Source organism: Harpia harpyja, chromosome 3, assembly GCF_026419915.1.
Source record: "Harpia harpyja isolate bHarHar1 chromosome 3, bHarHar1 primary haplotype, whole genome shotgun sequence".
NCBI classification, from domain to species: Eukaryota; Metazoa; Chordata; class Aves; order Accipitriformes; family Accipitridae; genus Harpia; species Harpia harpyja.
The window spans coordinates 6816544-6831877 of NC_068942.1; the positions used below are offsets into that span (position 1 = coordinate 6816544).

Here is a 15334-nt window from a genome sequence, read left to right on the forward strand (position 1 = left end):
ATCACGGTTTTGCCTGGATTTCTATACAACTTGTACATTTCTGGGAAGTGTGAAGAGTGAAAAGTTTGTGTAGGCTCCTGTTTGGGAAAGAAAAATCAAAACCAAAAGAACCCCCCTCAGCTCTTTCAGGAAGCTGTTAATTTGGAGCAGTTAGGAGTAGTATCTCCAATTTACAGACAGCACCAACAGTACTCTGTAAACGTTTCCATTTATCCTTACACTGGTTCTGAATGAGTGTGTTGTTTAACCCTAGGCAGCAACTAAGCACCATGTAGCTGTTCATTTACTTTCCCCCCACCCAGTGGGATGGGGGAGACAATCAGAAAAAAAAAAAAAGTAAAATTCCTGGGTTAAGAGAAGAACAGTTTAATAGGACAAAGGAAGAAACTAACAATGATGATAATAAAAATAAAATGACAATAATAAAAGGATTGGAATATACAAAATAAGTGATGCACAATGCAATTGCTCACCACTTGCTGACTGATGCCCAGTTAGTTCCTGATCAGCAATCCACCTGTCCTGGCCAGCCCCCCCCAGTTTACATGCTGGGCTTGATGTCACATGATATGGAATACCCCTTTGGCCAGTTTGCCCTGGCTGTGTCCCCTCCCAACTTCTTGTGCCCCTCCAGCCTTCTTGTTGGCTGGGCATGAGAAGCTGAAAAATCCTTGACTTGTTGCTAAGTAGTGTTTAGACTAACTGAAAACATCAGTGTGTTATCAACATTCTTCTCCTACTAAATCCAAAATATAACACTATACCAGCTACTAGAAAGAAAATTCACTTGAAGAAAATGGTGGGTTTTATGTGCTCAAACTTTTCTAGGTTATATATTGCTGTTGGCCATCTTTTTCAGTGAGAAAGAGATTGCGTTGCATTTAGCCTACTAAAGCCTTACTTGATTGGGAATTCCCAAAATGGAATATACACAGGAAGAAAGCAGTTGACAGAAAGAATTGTTTCTTACTAGTTCATTATCACTTCATTCAGGTTCTTTGTGTTTGGAAAAAGAAACTAGAGCTACACTCAGTTTGCTCTGTCTTTGATTTGGTGCATGAATATAGTGGAAGTGTGTGTGTTGAATGGAAGATCTTGGCAAAATCGGGGTCTTGGTTGGATGGAGAGAGGTTAGCCAAGACAGTATATCTAAAGCGTTCCAGCCACTACCAAGTGGCTAATCTTTCTTCTAGTCTTATCCTAACAGTAATGAGAATTTGGACAGTAAGAACTGAGTTTGTATGCATTACTCTGATAATACAGAGCAAGGGTATAAGGTAGAATGCTGGTGCCAGGGGTGCATTCAGTTATATTGTCCACTTTCTATGTCTTGATCTGGAAAATTGGATTTTACAAAGATAACTGATTTTAAAATAGTAAAGAAGCTGTGCTAGTCTGGAAAATCTTGTACTAGTTGGCTCAGGGAAAATTACAGGCCTTTTCTACATCTGGAAAAATCAGACCTGCAATTCAGCATGCACACAGCTCTGACTGAAGAGTTAGCTACATTACTGAGAACAGGCAAAACCCACAGGGAAATGCTTTGGTCTTTGATGTGTCTGTGTGCCTGGGTCCCCATTTGACTGCTGTAGATAATGCCTAAGGAGTCATACAATTACAGCCTGTATAGTTCTGCAGTGACAAGAGCGTTAATGCATGAGATGCTGCCTGTGAAGGTTCACAAGTAATTGCCCATCATGGGATTTTTGAGTAGTTCTATCAGCTAAAAATCTGTGGAAATCTTGTTTGAGCTACTTCATCATAAATAAATACATTTAACCTATAGTTACAAGAAATGTCTCTAAGTCCATAATGAGTTAGCACTTAGAGTACTGAATTAATCTTGAATCACTGTATTTTCAGATATTCAGTTAATAATACTGCTGTTAGTTACAGCTTACTTAGTGACTGTATCACTGAAGATTGAATATGCTGTTAAGGATCAGAGGGTCAGCTCTGGGATCAGACCAGGTTGCTCAGGGCTTTGTGCACTTAGGTATGGAAAACCTCCAAGGAAGGAGACTGAAGGAGCTCTCTGGGCAGCCTGTGCCACTGCCTACTGCCCTCCTGGGGAAAAAAGTTTCTCCTTACATCTAGTTGGAAGCTCTCTTTAAGGTTATGGTATGCTTAAGAGGAGTGAAACCTAAAAAAATAAATCCTAATTTAGATATTTGAAGATCGAGATGAGTAGTGGTTATTTTCCTACTTAAGGAGTTCATTGAATCCAGTGTTTTCCCCCATTGATCTAAGAGGACAGCATTTCACCCTCAGGGTGCTGCTTTGAGAAATTCAGTTACTCAGTTGCAGATGCAGGGTTAATAGTTATCTAGATGTAGAGCTTTATCTTACCTCTTTGAAAGCCTCTGGGGAGTGGATGAATCAGGTCTGTTAATTAAACGAGGTAGAGGCTGCAGAAACATGGAACAGGTGACAAGAATGGCAGAAAACACCTTGGCTTCTCTCATGGGCTGGGACAGCAGGTGTGGATGGGCACATAAAGGCGGGTGTAGGAAAACTCAGCTTTTCATCTTCTCACCTTTGACAGAAAGGGAATAAATAGAACAACTTATCTTTTATGTTTAAATATCGTTCCAGATTAAAAACTTCAGATTCTGTTCCCAAATGTGTCTTAAAGCAAAGAAAAAAATAAACTAAAACATAGAAAGAGCAAGCTTCTGTCTTCAATTGAAGTTAGAAGTTAATCTTTAAAAACAAAACCACTAACCCTTGTTTTTATTTCCTTTCTGACCAAATCAATTATATTGGACAAATTAACATTAGATTTAATAGACTTTCTGTGACATGTAAATGAAACCCAACTGATTTTTTTTACTTAAGAAAATCACCATCACTCAGCAAATCCTGTTTATATTCGGGTCAAAAAAGGCTCTGCTTGTGTACTAACACTCTGGCCAGGAAAGCATCTGGACTATTTTGCTCTAAAAGTGTTTACTAAAACTGAACTTTTCCATTTTATAGATAGGAAATCAAGGGTTCTTTAGTTTGAAGTGGTATCACATAATCAGAATTAGTAACAAAAATTGGTGTGCAGCTTTTGCCATACAGGTCTGTCAGCCTGTGGTCACCTTGTCTCTCAAATGTTTTTACTACATCTTTACTTAAAATCAGTTTATTCTGGTTGCTTCTTCACACCTCTGAGACTTTACAGTTTCTTGTTCAGAACTAGTTATAAGCACAGAGATCACAGGACTACGCCAATTACTTTTACATCTTCTAATGCCCAATTTGGCATATTTGGTATTGTCAAGCATGTTTCAAAAAGTGATTGTGCGAAAAATATTTCTTATGGGTAATTTCTAGTCTTCATGCTTGATTACCCCCCCCCCCCCCCCAAAAAAAAAACCACCACCAAACCAACCAAACCCAAACCAAAAACCAAACACAAACCAACAAAAACTGGTGTGGAACCAGAAAGAATATTAAAAAAAATCCAAATCCATCAAGCCAGTCTTGTGTGTGTGTGGGTTTTGTGTGTGGTGGTTTTGTTTTGTTTTGGTTTTTTTTAACATGACTTGAAAGGTTAGAATTACTGACACTGGTAGCTCATCACATTGTAGTTGATAGTCTACTGTCAGTTGCTTTAGTTCTTTAGGTTGAAGTGGCTGATAAATCGTTCTTCCAGTCTGCCCTGGTCATTGCTGATGTAGCTGCACCCTCTCCTGGAAGTGCTTGGTGTTGTGTTTGGCACTGCAGGTGGTTCCTGCTCCTCTTTGTCCTTGCCCCTGGATGTCATGGATGTTGGGATGAGGCAGTCTGGAGGGCCCTTCCTACTTGCACTATCTGGCCACCAACTCTCTGCCCCTCTGCTTCTTGCTCCTGCCTTGAGCTCCATTGCAAGTTTGGTAGCATGTATCTGTCTTAATGCACAGAACAGTACTGTGGTGATGCTCATTAATCATTCAGTACCTTCAGACCCGAGAGCGTGCCCCAGCCAGTGAAGCAACCCATTCTAGACAGTCCTTGTGGATTCTGCGTTATGTTAAATCTATGACTAGTAAATTAGACGTGGTTGCGGAGAACACTTCTAGGTTCCCTTCAATTTTCTTGGTATTAAACGCAGTCTTGCTGTTTTCTTGAATTAAGTTCCTTAATTGTGAATAAAGCAACAACATATTTCAGATTGTTTTTATTGTATTGCACTTAATACTGATAAGCCAGTGTGAAATTTAAAATCTGTAGAAGCAGAGTAAGTTAGTTGACCATTTGTAGCCATATTTGTAAGTCTGAGATTCACAGATTACTCCTACTTAACTCAAGTTTTCTAAGGCTTATCTTCCTTCTAATTCTAAAGCCAATTTATTTTCTCAACCTTCTTTTTAAACAGATGAAGCATGTAAAAGACAGATTTGTTGACAGCGTGCCAGAAGAAGTGCTTCTGCTGTGTCTGGGCATTACTTCAGGAATCGGCAGATTGATTTTTGGCAGAGTTGCAGATTATATTCCTGGTGCAAAAAAAGTTTATTTACAGGTATGTCTTCACACTGTTCTGAAGGAATATACAAACAATATTCTGAAGGGTCTAGTTGCAGGTGCTCTTTTTTCTCTAATGCTAAGGAAACATGTCTACTACTTGCTGGCTGTTTTCAGCTGGGAAAGAAAGGAATTATTAATTGTTAGCATGTGAGTGAGAGAACCTTTGGGGATTCTCTAGATTCTGCTTTCCCTGTTTTATCCTATGATTTCATAATGGTTGCAAAAACATTACTTTGTTTCCCTATGTTCTTCTGTTAAGGATTTTGAATCTCTTTATCTTTGATAGGTGATAATTCGGTGTTAAGTATGTTCTGTGCATAGTGCACATGGGTAAAGCTATGGGAATGTAAGAGGTGCTTAGCTGAGATTTTGCTGAATGGAGGGGGTTACTTGCAGAAAGAGTCACAGCTTCCAGAAATGCTGAAGCTTGGGGATGAAGGAGGATATACACTTTTTTTTCCCCTCTGCACTTATAAACGATATTTTTTTGAGAAAGTAGCAGTGTTAGCGTAGATTTTTGGAAAAGCTTTAGTTAGTAACTTGGATGTTATGAACCACCGGGTGTTCCTGTTTTGTTGTTTTAAAATGAGTAACAAGGGCGACATCTAATGGCTATTATCTGTATTACATTATTGAAAATTTTTAGGAAAGAACCACCTTTCTGAAGATGGAGTATTTGTTGCCATAGTTAGATAAAATTAGATTCCCTGATGATAGAGACTGGGACTGTATCTCATTCATTTGCATTGATTTAATACCTATTGTTACACTTTCAGAAAATGTCAAGATAAAAAATGAAAAGGCAGCATTGAGATGTTACACATGATTTCCAAAGCGCAAATACCAAACTTGCAGTAAAACTACAAGCTTTTTAATTCTTTTCCTTGAATAACTAGAACTGAGAGCTATGGACTTTTGTTTAGGGCATGAACTAGGTGCTTCTGAGTACTGTTGGTTTCACCTAGTTTTAAGCAGGAAAAACATGTTAACTTTTGCTAAGCCATGCCCTAGCACCTTCAGCTCTCCTGTTTCAAATCAGCATTTTTGAGGGAAAGTGGATGTTCACCTCAAGTATTATTCTGGCTTGACCAACAGTTCATACTATCATCGTATCTCATGCAAAAACTATTTAAGAATTAATTTTGACTAATGCAAATGAAACCTCTTTTGTCTTAGAACTTTACTGTCTTATAATTGAACAACTTACAAGAGTTCTACCGAGCAAATTCAACCTTCATCTTCTGTTTCTGCATTCTTTTAGGGACCTGTTTTGCTGGATTTTGCTTTATAAATTCTATCTTTAGTAACAGAACGATACATTCTGTCTCTTCTGGATACAAAGTTTAGTGATTCTGGTTTTAGTGCTGCTTTTACCATAATTTGATAAAACAAAGAATCTAGTCAACAATACCTTGTTTAGAGTTTGTCTACAGATAACCACATTACTACTTAGATATAAACTCATCTCAAATAATATTTGTATTTTCTGTATCAGAATACACAGAACTGAGAATTTCGTCACCTCTATCCTTAAGTTCCTATAAGAAGCCCAGTTCTTCAGTGTTCCTATTTCTGTACCATGCTTCAGATGTTTCACAACAGTTTTTCTTTAGTACGCTAAATAAAGTACCTTACCTAAAAAAATTGTTATGCTGTCTTGAAAGTTAAGTTTCATCTAGCTGTCTGCTTAAAGACTTTTCCTAATAAAGTAATTTATTTAGTGTTACTTATCTGTCAAAAAATTGTGATGTCTAGTAGTTTTTAAGTGACCTTGTTTTTCTTTAATGGTCTACAAGTGACCAATGCATAATGCACGTGTCTTGTTTGGAAAATGTGTTTGTGCAGTTAGGTGGGAAATTGGTTTCCTATGCCAACATGTGAATGGTGCATTTTCTTTTTAATTCGGCTTCATTTTGCTGAAAGACAGAGTTTTATTCCTTTAATTTACAACAAACAAACAATAATCTTAGATTAGATTATAATACAAAATCTTTGTAAGTATGCATGGCTACAGGAATACAGTAAGATACCTTTATGTGGAAAAATTGAAATAAGACTTTAAAATACTACCTCTGTGGAACATAAGCACCCAGAAGTAGTCACTCATAATACTGATATTTTTACTTAAATTACAACAGTGAGGAGTCTAATTATAGTGGTTTAGCTATATTAAACTTTTGATATTTTTGTGGCGCTCTTTTGTGAAAAGAGCAGAGAGTAACTTTTCAAAAAACATTGGTGTATGAGAAATGGCCTTACATAATTAGTGCAGGATAGTCGATTACAAGTGCATTTTGAAAACTTGTGAAATGGGTAGTGGAATTTCTTTGATTGCATGTCATGATAGTTATATTTGTTTCTTTTATCTTGGTATGTAACTTCTGATGGTAGTAATCCACGGAGACTGCTTATATTTATTTTAAAGTAAATGCAGGTAGACAGTTTAATTCACTACAAATGCAAGAAAGCTCATCTGTTCCCTTAACCTTTGCTGATTTGATGCAACATGTTTTTATATTTTTTTTCCTTGGTCATGTTTAGGTGGTCTCATTCTTCTTTATTGGCCTCATGTCTATGATGATTCCACTGTGCAATGTCTTTGGAGGTCTCATTGCTGTCTGTCTCTTCATGGGCCTGTTTGATGGGTGCTTCATTTGCATTATGGCTCCTATTGCCTTTGAGCTTGTTGGGGCTCAGGATGTCTCCCAGGCCATAGGATTTCTATTAGGATTCATGTCAATACCGATGACAGTTGGTCCACCCATTGCAGGTAAGTACAGATATGGTCTGTAGCAGTGAGTATGTTTCTATGGTTGCATGGCTTTTTGGCCTTATTTTCCATTCCTACATCGTATGCAGTGCACTTACTTGGAATTTTTTTGGTACCTACTCCAGAATATATGGTGAATTTAACTGCTGCTCTTGGGTTGTTAATTTACTGTACTCTTTAAAGTTTGCTTCAGCCTTTTTTGTAAGCTATGCAGATGTAAAACATTCCTCAAAAGAAAGATAGAATTCCAGTTGGATTGAGGACCTGACATTTTCCATACTGTTGAGGTGACAGCCTATGTGTTGATTTTGTTACAGAAGGACTCCAAATTAGAATCTGAAAATTAATTGGACTCAAATTTGCTCATGCAAAAACAATTGTGAGGATAAAAGCTCCAGTCACTTTAATTGCTTCTTATAAGTAGGAACACTGGCTTTTTTCATTCTCTGGTGGGACACTGACAAAGTACAGGTTTTGAAGATGAAAACTGGAAGTTATTTGGGAGGTAGAAATAGCTTAAGCTATAATTCTTACCACTGATGGTTTTCAATCATAATTTACCCTAAGGTCTTGTGAGTGCTACTGAAAGATACTTAGTAAGACGTAACTGAACTATGCAGCATTATAAAGAACAACATTTTAAAGCTAGAACAGCATAGACTAAGTGCTTCCTGATCTGGATACATCATCACAGCTATTAATACTTAAATAGAATTTGATTAATGGGAGGATTTTTTGAGAGCACAATTAGAGCGAATTGTTGGAAAACACACTTTTTAATAAGAGGCTACCAGGAATGCAATATATGCAGTATATCTAGAATAAGATTGAGGCACCTTGATCAAAGGCAAGTGTTACCAAAAGAGGGACAATTTCTCCAACTCATTGCAAGATTCAAGTGCTAGAGAAGCTAAAATAAGCAACTTTCAAATAGGAAATAAGGTATGTGTTTTTAATGATGGGTGGTAACTAAGCAGTCGAGTGGTGACTTACTGAGTTCTTTGTTGCTTGGAGTCTTTAAATCAGCTCTGGAATACCTTTCTACCTACATATACCTATGTTTAGCCATCCGGTAGTCAGATTAGTGGTTATAATCATCTGTGCCAGCTCTCAAGTTTCTGAATCCAGAGAAAAGACATGTCTTTTGTAGATTCTCAAGGCCCCATTATTTATCTGTAGTAACTTTCTGTTTTTCCAGGTTTGCTGCATGATCACCTCGGCACCTATGATATAGCATTCTACCTGGCTGGGGTCCCTCCCCTGATTGGCGGGGCTGTATTATGTTTGATCCCCTGGGTTCATGAACGGCAGAAATTAAAAGAAAGAGCAAAACCTGTTGATGGAGAAACTACTGAGAAAATGCTGGAAAATGAAACCACTTCGGTGTCGGACACTACAGAAAAGCCAGTCAAAGAAATGGAATCTGGTTTTTGATGCTTTCTTTTCCTGTACCAGCCTGACGTTCTTCTACCGAAGCTAGATTTGTACTTTTTGGCTGAAGATACTATAAGATACTAAAGAAGTCTTGAACTATTGCTCAAATTGCAAAACTGCTATAAGAATCTTTTATACCATTGAACTTTTTTTTGATGAGTCGTTGAGTTTGATTTCAAACCACATTTTCAAGGTATTTGAAGTTTTGTAGCATTAGTGTGTACGTGTGTAGTGATTCTGTGTGTGAAGAGAATATTTTTCTAACTCATCAGAACCTGTTTCTGGAAGTGGTGAAAGCTGTTTTTGGTTCACTGACCCAGGATTCTTCAATAACTTTTATGGTCCTTTCAATGCAGGCTCACCGTGGGTGTTTATACTCGAAAATGTAGTAGCTCTTATGACTGATTTCTTTTGAAGTTTCTCATGCTGTTTTACAGTCTTACAATTCTATATCATGAATGTGAATATGCATCTTTTTGATTCCTTTAACTTTTGCTGAAATCATTTTGCATTAGAAAGCTAAATTATTAAACGTCTGTTTTATTTTCTCTAAATACCCCAGCCAGCTCAGTTTGCTTAAACACTCACCTGTTTTTGCATTCACCTTTTCACAGTAGCCCAAACAAAGAACATTAAGGATGAAATTTTTGATGGGCACAGGTTTCGAGTATGTGCAAACTAAGCTCCGAGTGCAAACACATTCAGAAGTAAAGCTGCTGAATGATAGATTTTTTTTTTATTTGGTGAAGGCAATACTATTAATGTATATGTGTACATTTTTTTTTTTAGCTAATCCTTGGAATAGCTGGTAGCTTTGAAATTGTACTGACAGCAATACTTTGGAGCAGTGTTGTGAATTAGACTAAATTTCAAATTATTCTGTTGTACTTGTTAGGTTCTTTTTTTAGTCTTAAAACCAAGACAGCTTTAAAGGATACATTCTAAGTGCAATAAGTTGTTTTTTTTTTTTTTTTAATGTGGAAGTATATACAAGCTATTAAAATGACATTCAACGATTGAAGATTTTTTTGCACTAAGTGAACATGCAGGTTTATTATAGGTCTTTATAGCTGTGTTCAATTGCGTGTAGGATATAGCTCCATATTTTATTCAAATATAAAGAAATGTCTTTGTATGTCCTATTTCTTGCTTAACATACTAAACATATGACCCTATTACTTATGTATTCTTAGGTGTTATGCACTGTTTGTCAAGCAGGTATTTCTGAAACCTTTTTCTCTGAAAAATATTTGAAAGCATAATACTTTGAGATGAAAACACTGCTTTTCAGTTTATCATAAAACACTTCCAAGTACATTGTTCATTTGTGGATATGGATTGGCAATGCAGTGGAATACTTAATCATTCTTTATTTCAGGTCCACTCAATAACAATAATTTTTGTTTTCTTGCTTAGAAGTGTCATAGCAAAGAGTAAACTAAATGTGATCTGAAGACAAAATGCACATTTAAGTGCATTGTCTTAATTAGTAACAATACCTGTTCTTTACATAAGCCACGGAGGCATACTGTTTTAAAATCATAACTTTTATTTTCTTTTCTATTTTTATTATTTTTTTCCCCAGAGTTGTAGTAAATTGCTCAGAAAGCCCATGTATGTTTGTGATATAAAACATTATATTAGCAATACTATTGCATAGAATGTTTATATCTATCAACTTATAAAAGTTCTTTAAAAAGAATCATGCAAAGCATGCTAGTTATTGGAGACCAAAGCTCATACCTTTTTCATATTGCAGAATTTCAATCCCTGCTTTACGTGAGTGAGTTTTAAAAGAATTGAATCTTAAAATGTTAGAGGTGCATGGGAGGGACTGGGAGGTGGGAAAAAAACCCCAAACCAATCTGTAAAACAGAGGTCCCTTTAGGTTCACTGGGACTTGTGCTTCTGCACCTCATGAGTACTTCTAAAACTTTGATTAAAATATTCATAGTATTGTTAATTGACTACAAAGTGCTGCCTTCACTACAGAAATGATGTTAACAGCCTATGCTGTTGTTGTCTGAAGTATTTCTGCAGGAAATGTTACTCAGTATTATCGTCTATTTGGGCAATGCAAAAGGTGTTGAGTAAGTGTGGTAAAAGCCTCTTGTTTCCTATGGCTTTGTTATGAAAAATTAGTATTCATCACAGATCTTACATTTCATGTGTTTTAGTGTTGAGTTTTTAACCACAGGCTGCTTTTTAGCACTGATGCAATTTGAAATCATTGTGACCAGGTATCTTGATGTAATTGTGGCATCTTCCTGATTTGCTGCTCTGTATCTATATAAATTATCTGGGAGAGAATATAAAATAATTGTTGTTAAGTTTTAGAAATAATACAGAAATAGTATGGATTAATTATTGCCATACCCTTTAAAAACATACCTGTACATAAAAATCCAAACTCTCATATTTGAGTAACTAAAAATGTAAATTATGTCACAAATATGAAGGACACATTAAAAAAAAACAAAAAAACCAAAAAACCAAAATGAAAACACACAAAAAAAGCCCCAACCCCAAAACAAAACACAAACCAAATGCAGAGACTTTAGAAGGAGGATATAATGAGTGAATAATTGTTCAGGAGTGTTTACTATGTTAAAACCAGCTAGTGAATGGGATGTTAGACAAGAGGGAAACAGAGTTTAGGAGTAAGGAAGCTATGTTGGTGTGATGATGTTGGAATAATGAATCTATTTCTGAAGCCTGTGCTTGTTTAACAACAATGCTAAAATTGGAAAGGCTTCAGAAAAAAATGACTTTTCAGGAAAGGTAAAAAAAAGTAAATTAATGCATGAGAATTCTGTTAGCATCTTTACTGTTAGCTTGTATCTATAGGGAAAATGTCCAATAGAAAATGTTCTTTATTAGACATAAGCATAAGAAGATTGTGTTCTAAAGCTAGGTAAGATGTAGGTTAAATGAAAGTGAAGTTCAGATTGTTAGTGGTGAGGCTAACCATTGAGAAACTTACTTAGAGATATAGTGGATTCTGTATGCTCTGAGGTTTTAAAAATAAGCTTAGCTGTCTCCCTTTAAAAAAAGAAGCAAAACCCAACACAAATAGCAACTATTTAGTACATTTATGAAAAAATGATTGAATAATGTAGAAACAGTTGCTATCCTGAACACTAGGAGAGAAAGGCACTGAAGAGTAAATTTTTATTTTGACTGAGTATATGTAAATAAATTTTTGTAACAAAATTTAATTTTTGTTATGAAAACCTGTTCATGAGAAACCTGCTGAACTCATATTTTGATGACCTAATTCATGCCAGATTTAATCTTGTTGGGGATAGATTCTAAAATTAAAATACTAGCTTAGTTCAAGAAAACCCTTAAATCATTCAGATTTATCCCTGTCTCCAGAACAGTTCATAGAGTACTTTTCATAGACATTGTTCTCCCATCCTATAAACAGAGTAATCGTCTTTTTTCTGTTAAATGTTCTCAGGGTGAGCTTCAGAAGAAATTGGGTAGAAAGAAGTTCACTTAAAATGGCAGCGTGAAATTTCCAGTCCTACTTGATGCTGTAATTGAATACACCACATCTTGAAAACCAAGACTAATTTTGAGCAAGGGGCTGGTTTTGTGTGTGGCTGGCACTTAGCTCTTTTCAGTAGGTATGAAATCCTTGTAAATCTTAATATAGCTGTTCAGCAAAGAGTCTTAAATAATGAAAACCCTTCAGGTTCTTATTTACATCTAAGCTATGCAACAATATACAATGTATAATTAATAAAAAAAAGTGTTGTTGAATTTATTCTGGCTACATGTTAGAAGACCTGTACAAGTCTCAAACCAAGACTTCAAATTAACATACTCTGTTAGAATTTCTTTCATCCAGATCTTTGTCTGTTCAGCATTAACATTTAATTTTTTTTTCCTAAGTTTTTATTTTCAGTGACCATTTATGGACCTTCCTAAATTGTTCACTGAACTCAAAGATGATGTAGCCATTCTGTGGCCATCCTTCAGGGTATATTCAGGATCAGATGAGGCAGACAACTGACATTTTTCTCCTTTGGCTCTTCATGCACAGTGTGGGCATATACATTCCCCCCTTCCCTTTGGAGACACTGGATTGTCAAAGCTGGTGCACACTATATTGGGTATGGATAGTACCGTTCAGCGTTCCATTCTCAAACTTCTTCCCTGCATTAAACCTTTGAATAGCCATAGCCTGACAGACTAGGCGAGTTTTTGTGAAGTGGGAGATGTGAGGCTGGATCAGTTCACAGGAGTGCTGAAGGCAGTTCTCTCATACTAGATGAATGCTTTGATCATGTGCTTATGATGTAAAAAATGAACACTACCATTCTAAAGCAAAAATGCCCGGCTCAGTTCTTTGCGTCAAGTAGTACATGCCGAAGGGACAGAAGATGCTTCCTTGGAGCCCCAGAGGAAGTACCTAAGGATGGGAATCAATACTACTATCCTTAAAATCATCCTTAGGGGTTAGCTGGAGCAGCTGGGTTCTCATTGTGCTGACATGGGGCAGCGCCCTGCTTCGCTGCTTGCTGCATGGGAGCCCACGTAGAGGGGCTGTCCTCTCTGAGCAGCGAGCAGAGGTGCTGCCTTGCTTGGGGCCCGGGTTCCCCTCTGGGGAGCTGGAAGTGTTATGGAAGCTGACTTCAGGCATCTTCACTCTCCTGTTGGAACTGACCCTCTGATATGAAGAGCCTGTGTACGTATGTATATATAAATATAATGCGTTCTGACCAGGGCATACACAAACATTCTGCATTTAACTACAGGAGCTGTAGCACTGGAATGTGGGAGACAGCTGAGGAAAAAGTAATTGTTTTCATTTGTGTGTTTCAGCGTTGACAAGCACAGTACCATTACAGTTCCAGACAGCCAGTGAGTTTCTAGTTGTATAAACTTGTCGTATTTTCAGTATGCCTTTTTAGTCTTACATATGTATATTGTGTCAACATTTTTAATGTTTCAAACTGCATATGCTAAGATTAGAGTGATTTTATACTAAAATGTGTGCCAATATTGATAACACTGACATGTTTAAGTATCTTTATAGACATAATCTTTTGTATGTTGTTTTTGATATTAAAGGATATACATTTTGCTAGCCTTAACTCCCATTCTTTAAAGTTCTGCATTGTTAGAAGGGTAAGAAATGAATGTCTAATGTTTTTGATGGTGCTGAAGTAACTGTGATCAGTCTCAAATTATTCAGAATAAAGATGGTAGTTCTTAAGTGCCCCATTTGTTACTGCATGCATCATTTTTAGTCTTGTTCTCCTATAAAACTTGTCATTTTTTTAAAAGTAATTTTATGTTGTATTCTGGTAATTATTGAATCTCATGTACAGACTTTATACAAAAGTCTTTACAGTTCTTATTACCACTGTGCTCTGATTGGAATGTCCCCATTACATTTGCCCCCAAATTAATATATGGTGCAACCAGTTCATTCGGATTGCACTGACGATCCATTTTAAGACCAATGGTTTACAAACTTAAACTACTGAGTTCCAGAGTTACATGCTTCTGTAAATTTTATCTACTCTATTTTCCATTCCGGCATTTAATATCAAACAGTTGCATTCACAAAAGGCAGAAGTAAAATTGAGGGAGGGAGGGAAACTGTAGTAGAATAGACTTGAGTGGTGTTTTTAAAGAATTTTGTGGGTGGTCTTTTTTGGTGTTTTGTGTTTGTTCCCCCCCGCCCCGAACTGCCAGTATAACTCAGTGGACCTTTGATCATTTACTGGCCTACTACCAATTTCACCTTGACTTACCTTGGCAGTATGAAGTGTTTCCTCATTGACAGCTTCAGTAAATCACAGGAGTTCATTCACCTTTCCTTTGTAGTAGGGCAAAATATTTCATTTTCTTTAACAAACATATCTGATGATAAGGGGGAAATACTCCCATTCCACCTGGGGTTATTCTCTAGACTGCTTGTATTGCAAATTAAAATTTGAAAAAGATGCCCGAAACCTTTATGAGAGCCTGAGTGCTGTTGCCATTTGTACATTCTTAAGGTACAAAACCTCTTTGTAAGTATGTAAAACAAAAATGAGAAGATGGCTATGGAATGTTTCAAATACTTTTGTACCTTTTTCAGGAAGCTATTTTTATACCAGCATTTATCATGAAAGCTAGTTAACAAGGCAAAATACTAACACCTGGAAATGCGGTTTAACTTGTATATGATTTTCAGAAAAGAAATACTGTTATTTTATACTTGAAATTATTTTATTTGGAATACTTTCTGCCAACGGACCTATGACCAGAAGCTCAGCAGTGTTCTGCAGATGTTTGACAGTAAGACTTTGCAGTCCTTGCAAAGATCTGAACAGTCAGATTTAAATGTTATCTTGCATGGTGGTTTGTTGTAGCTAGATTTTTTTAATGCATGCCTCCATTCCCTCAGGTTATCCTGAACTGGAGCTGTACCTGCAACATGCTAACCAGTGCTAGGAGAAAAAGGATTAGGTTGCTGTAATCTACATGCAATGCCTGTTTTATTTTAGCATGTATTTCTGTTCAGAGCAACTCCAAAAACAGACACAATTCAACTTGGAATTGCCGCTGTGGGGCTTGAAAGTGACAGGTATGAAAGTTAAAGCCGTTCTTACACCGAGTAGCACCTCTGTGCCC

General features: G+C 36.6%; 1 protein-coding gene across 2 annotated transcripts in view; it reads left to right on the forward strand.

Moving 5' to 3' along the window:
• SLC16A10 (solute carrier family 16 member 10) overlaps nt 1–15334 on the forward strand; it is a 93137-nt gene that overhangs the window by 66181 nt on the left and 11622 nt on the right. Inside the window, exons 4-6 of one of the 2 annotated variants that reach the window (XM_052781280.1) lie at nt 4346–4489; nt 7036–7264; nt 8463–13929. In XM_052781280.1, coding sequence (XP_052637240.1) covers nt 4346–4489; nt 7036–7264; nt 8463–8698 — 609 coding nt within the window. In that variant the 3' untranslated portion in view covers nt 8699–13929. Of the gene's footprint in view, nt 1–4345; nt 4490–7035; nt 7269–8462; nt 13930–15334 lie in introns of those variants that run through there. The other variant, XM_052781281.1, reaches the window with a different exon arrangement.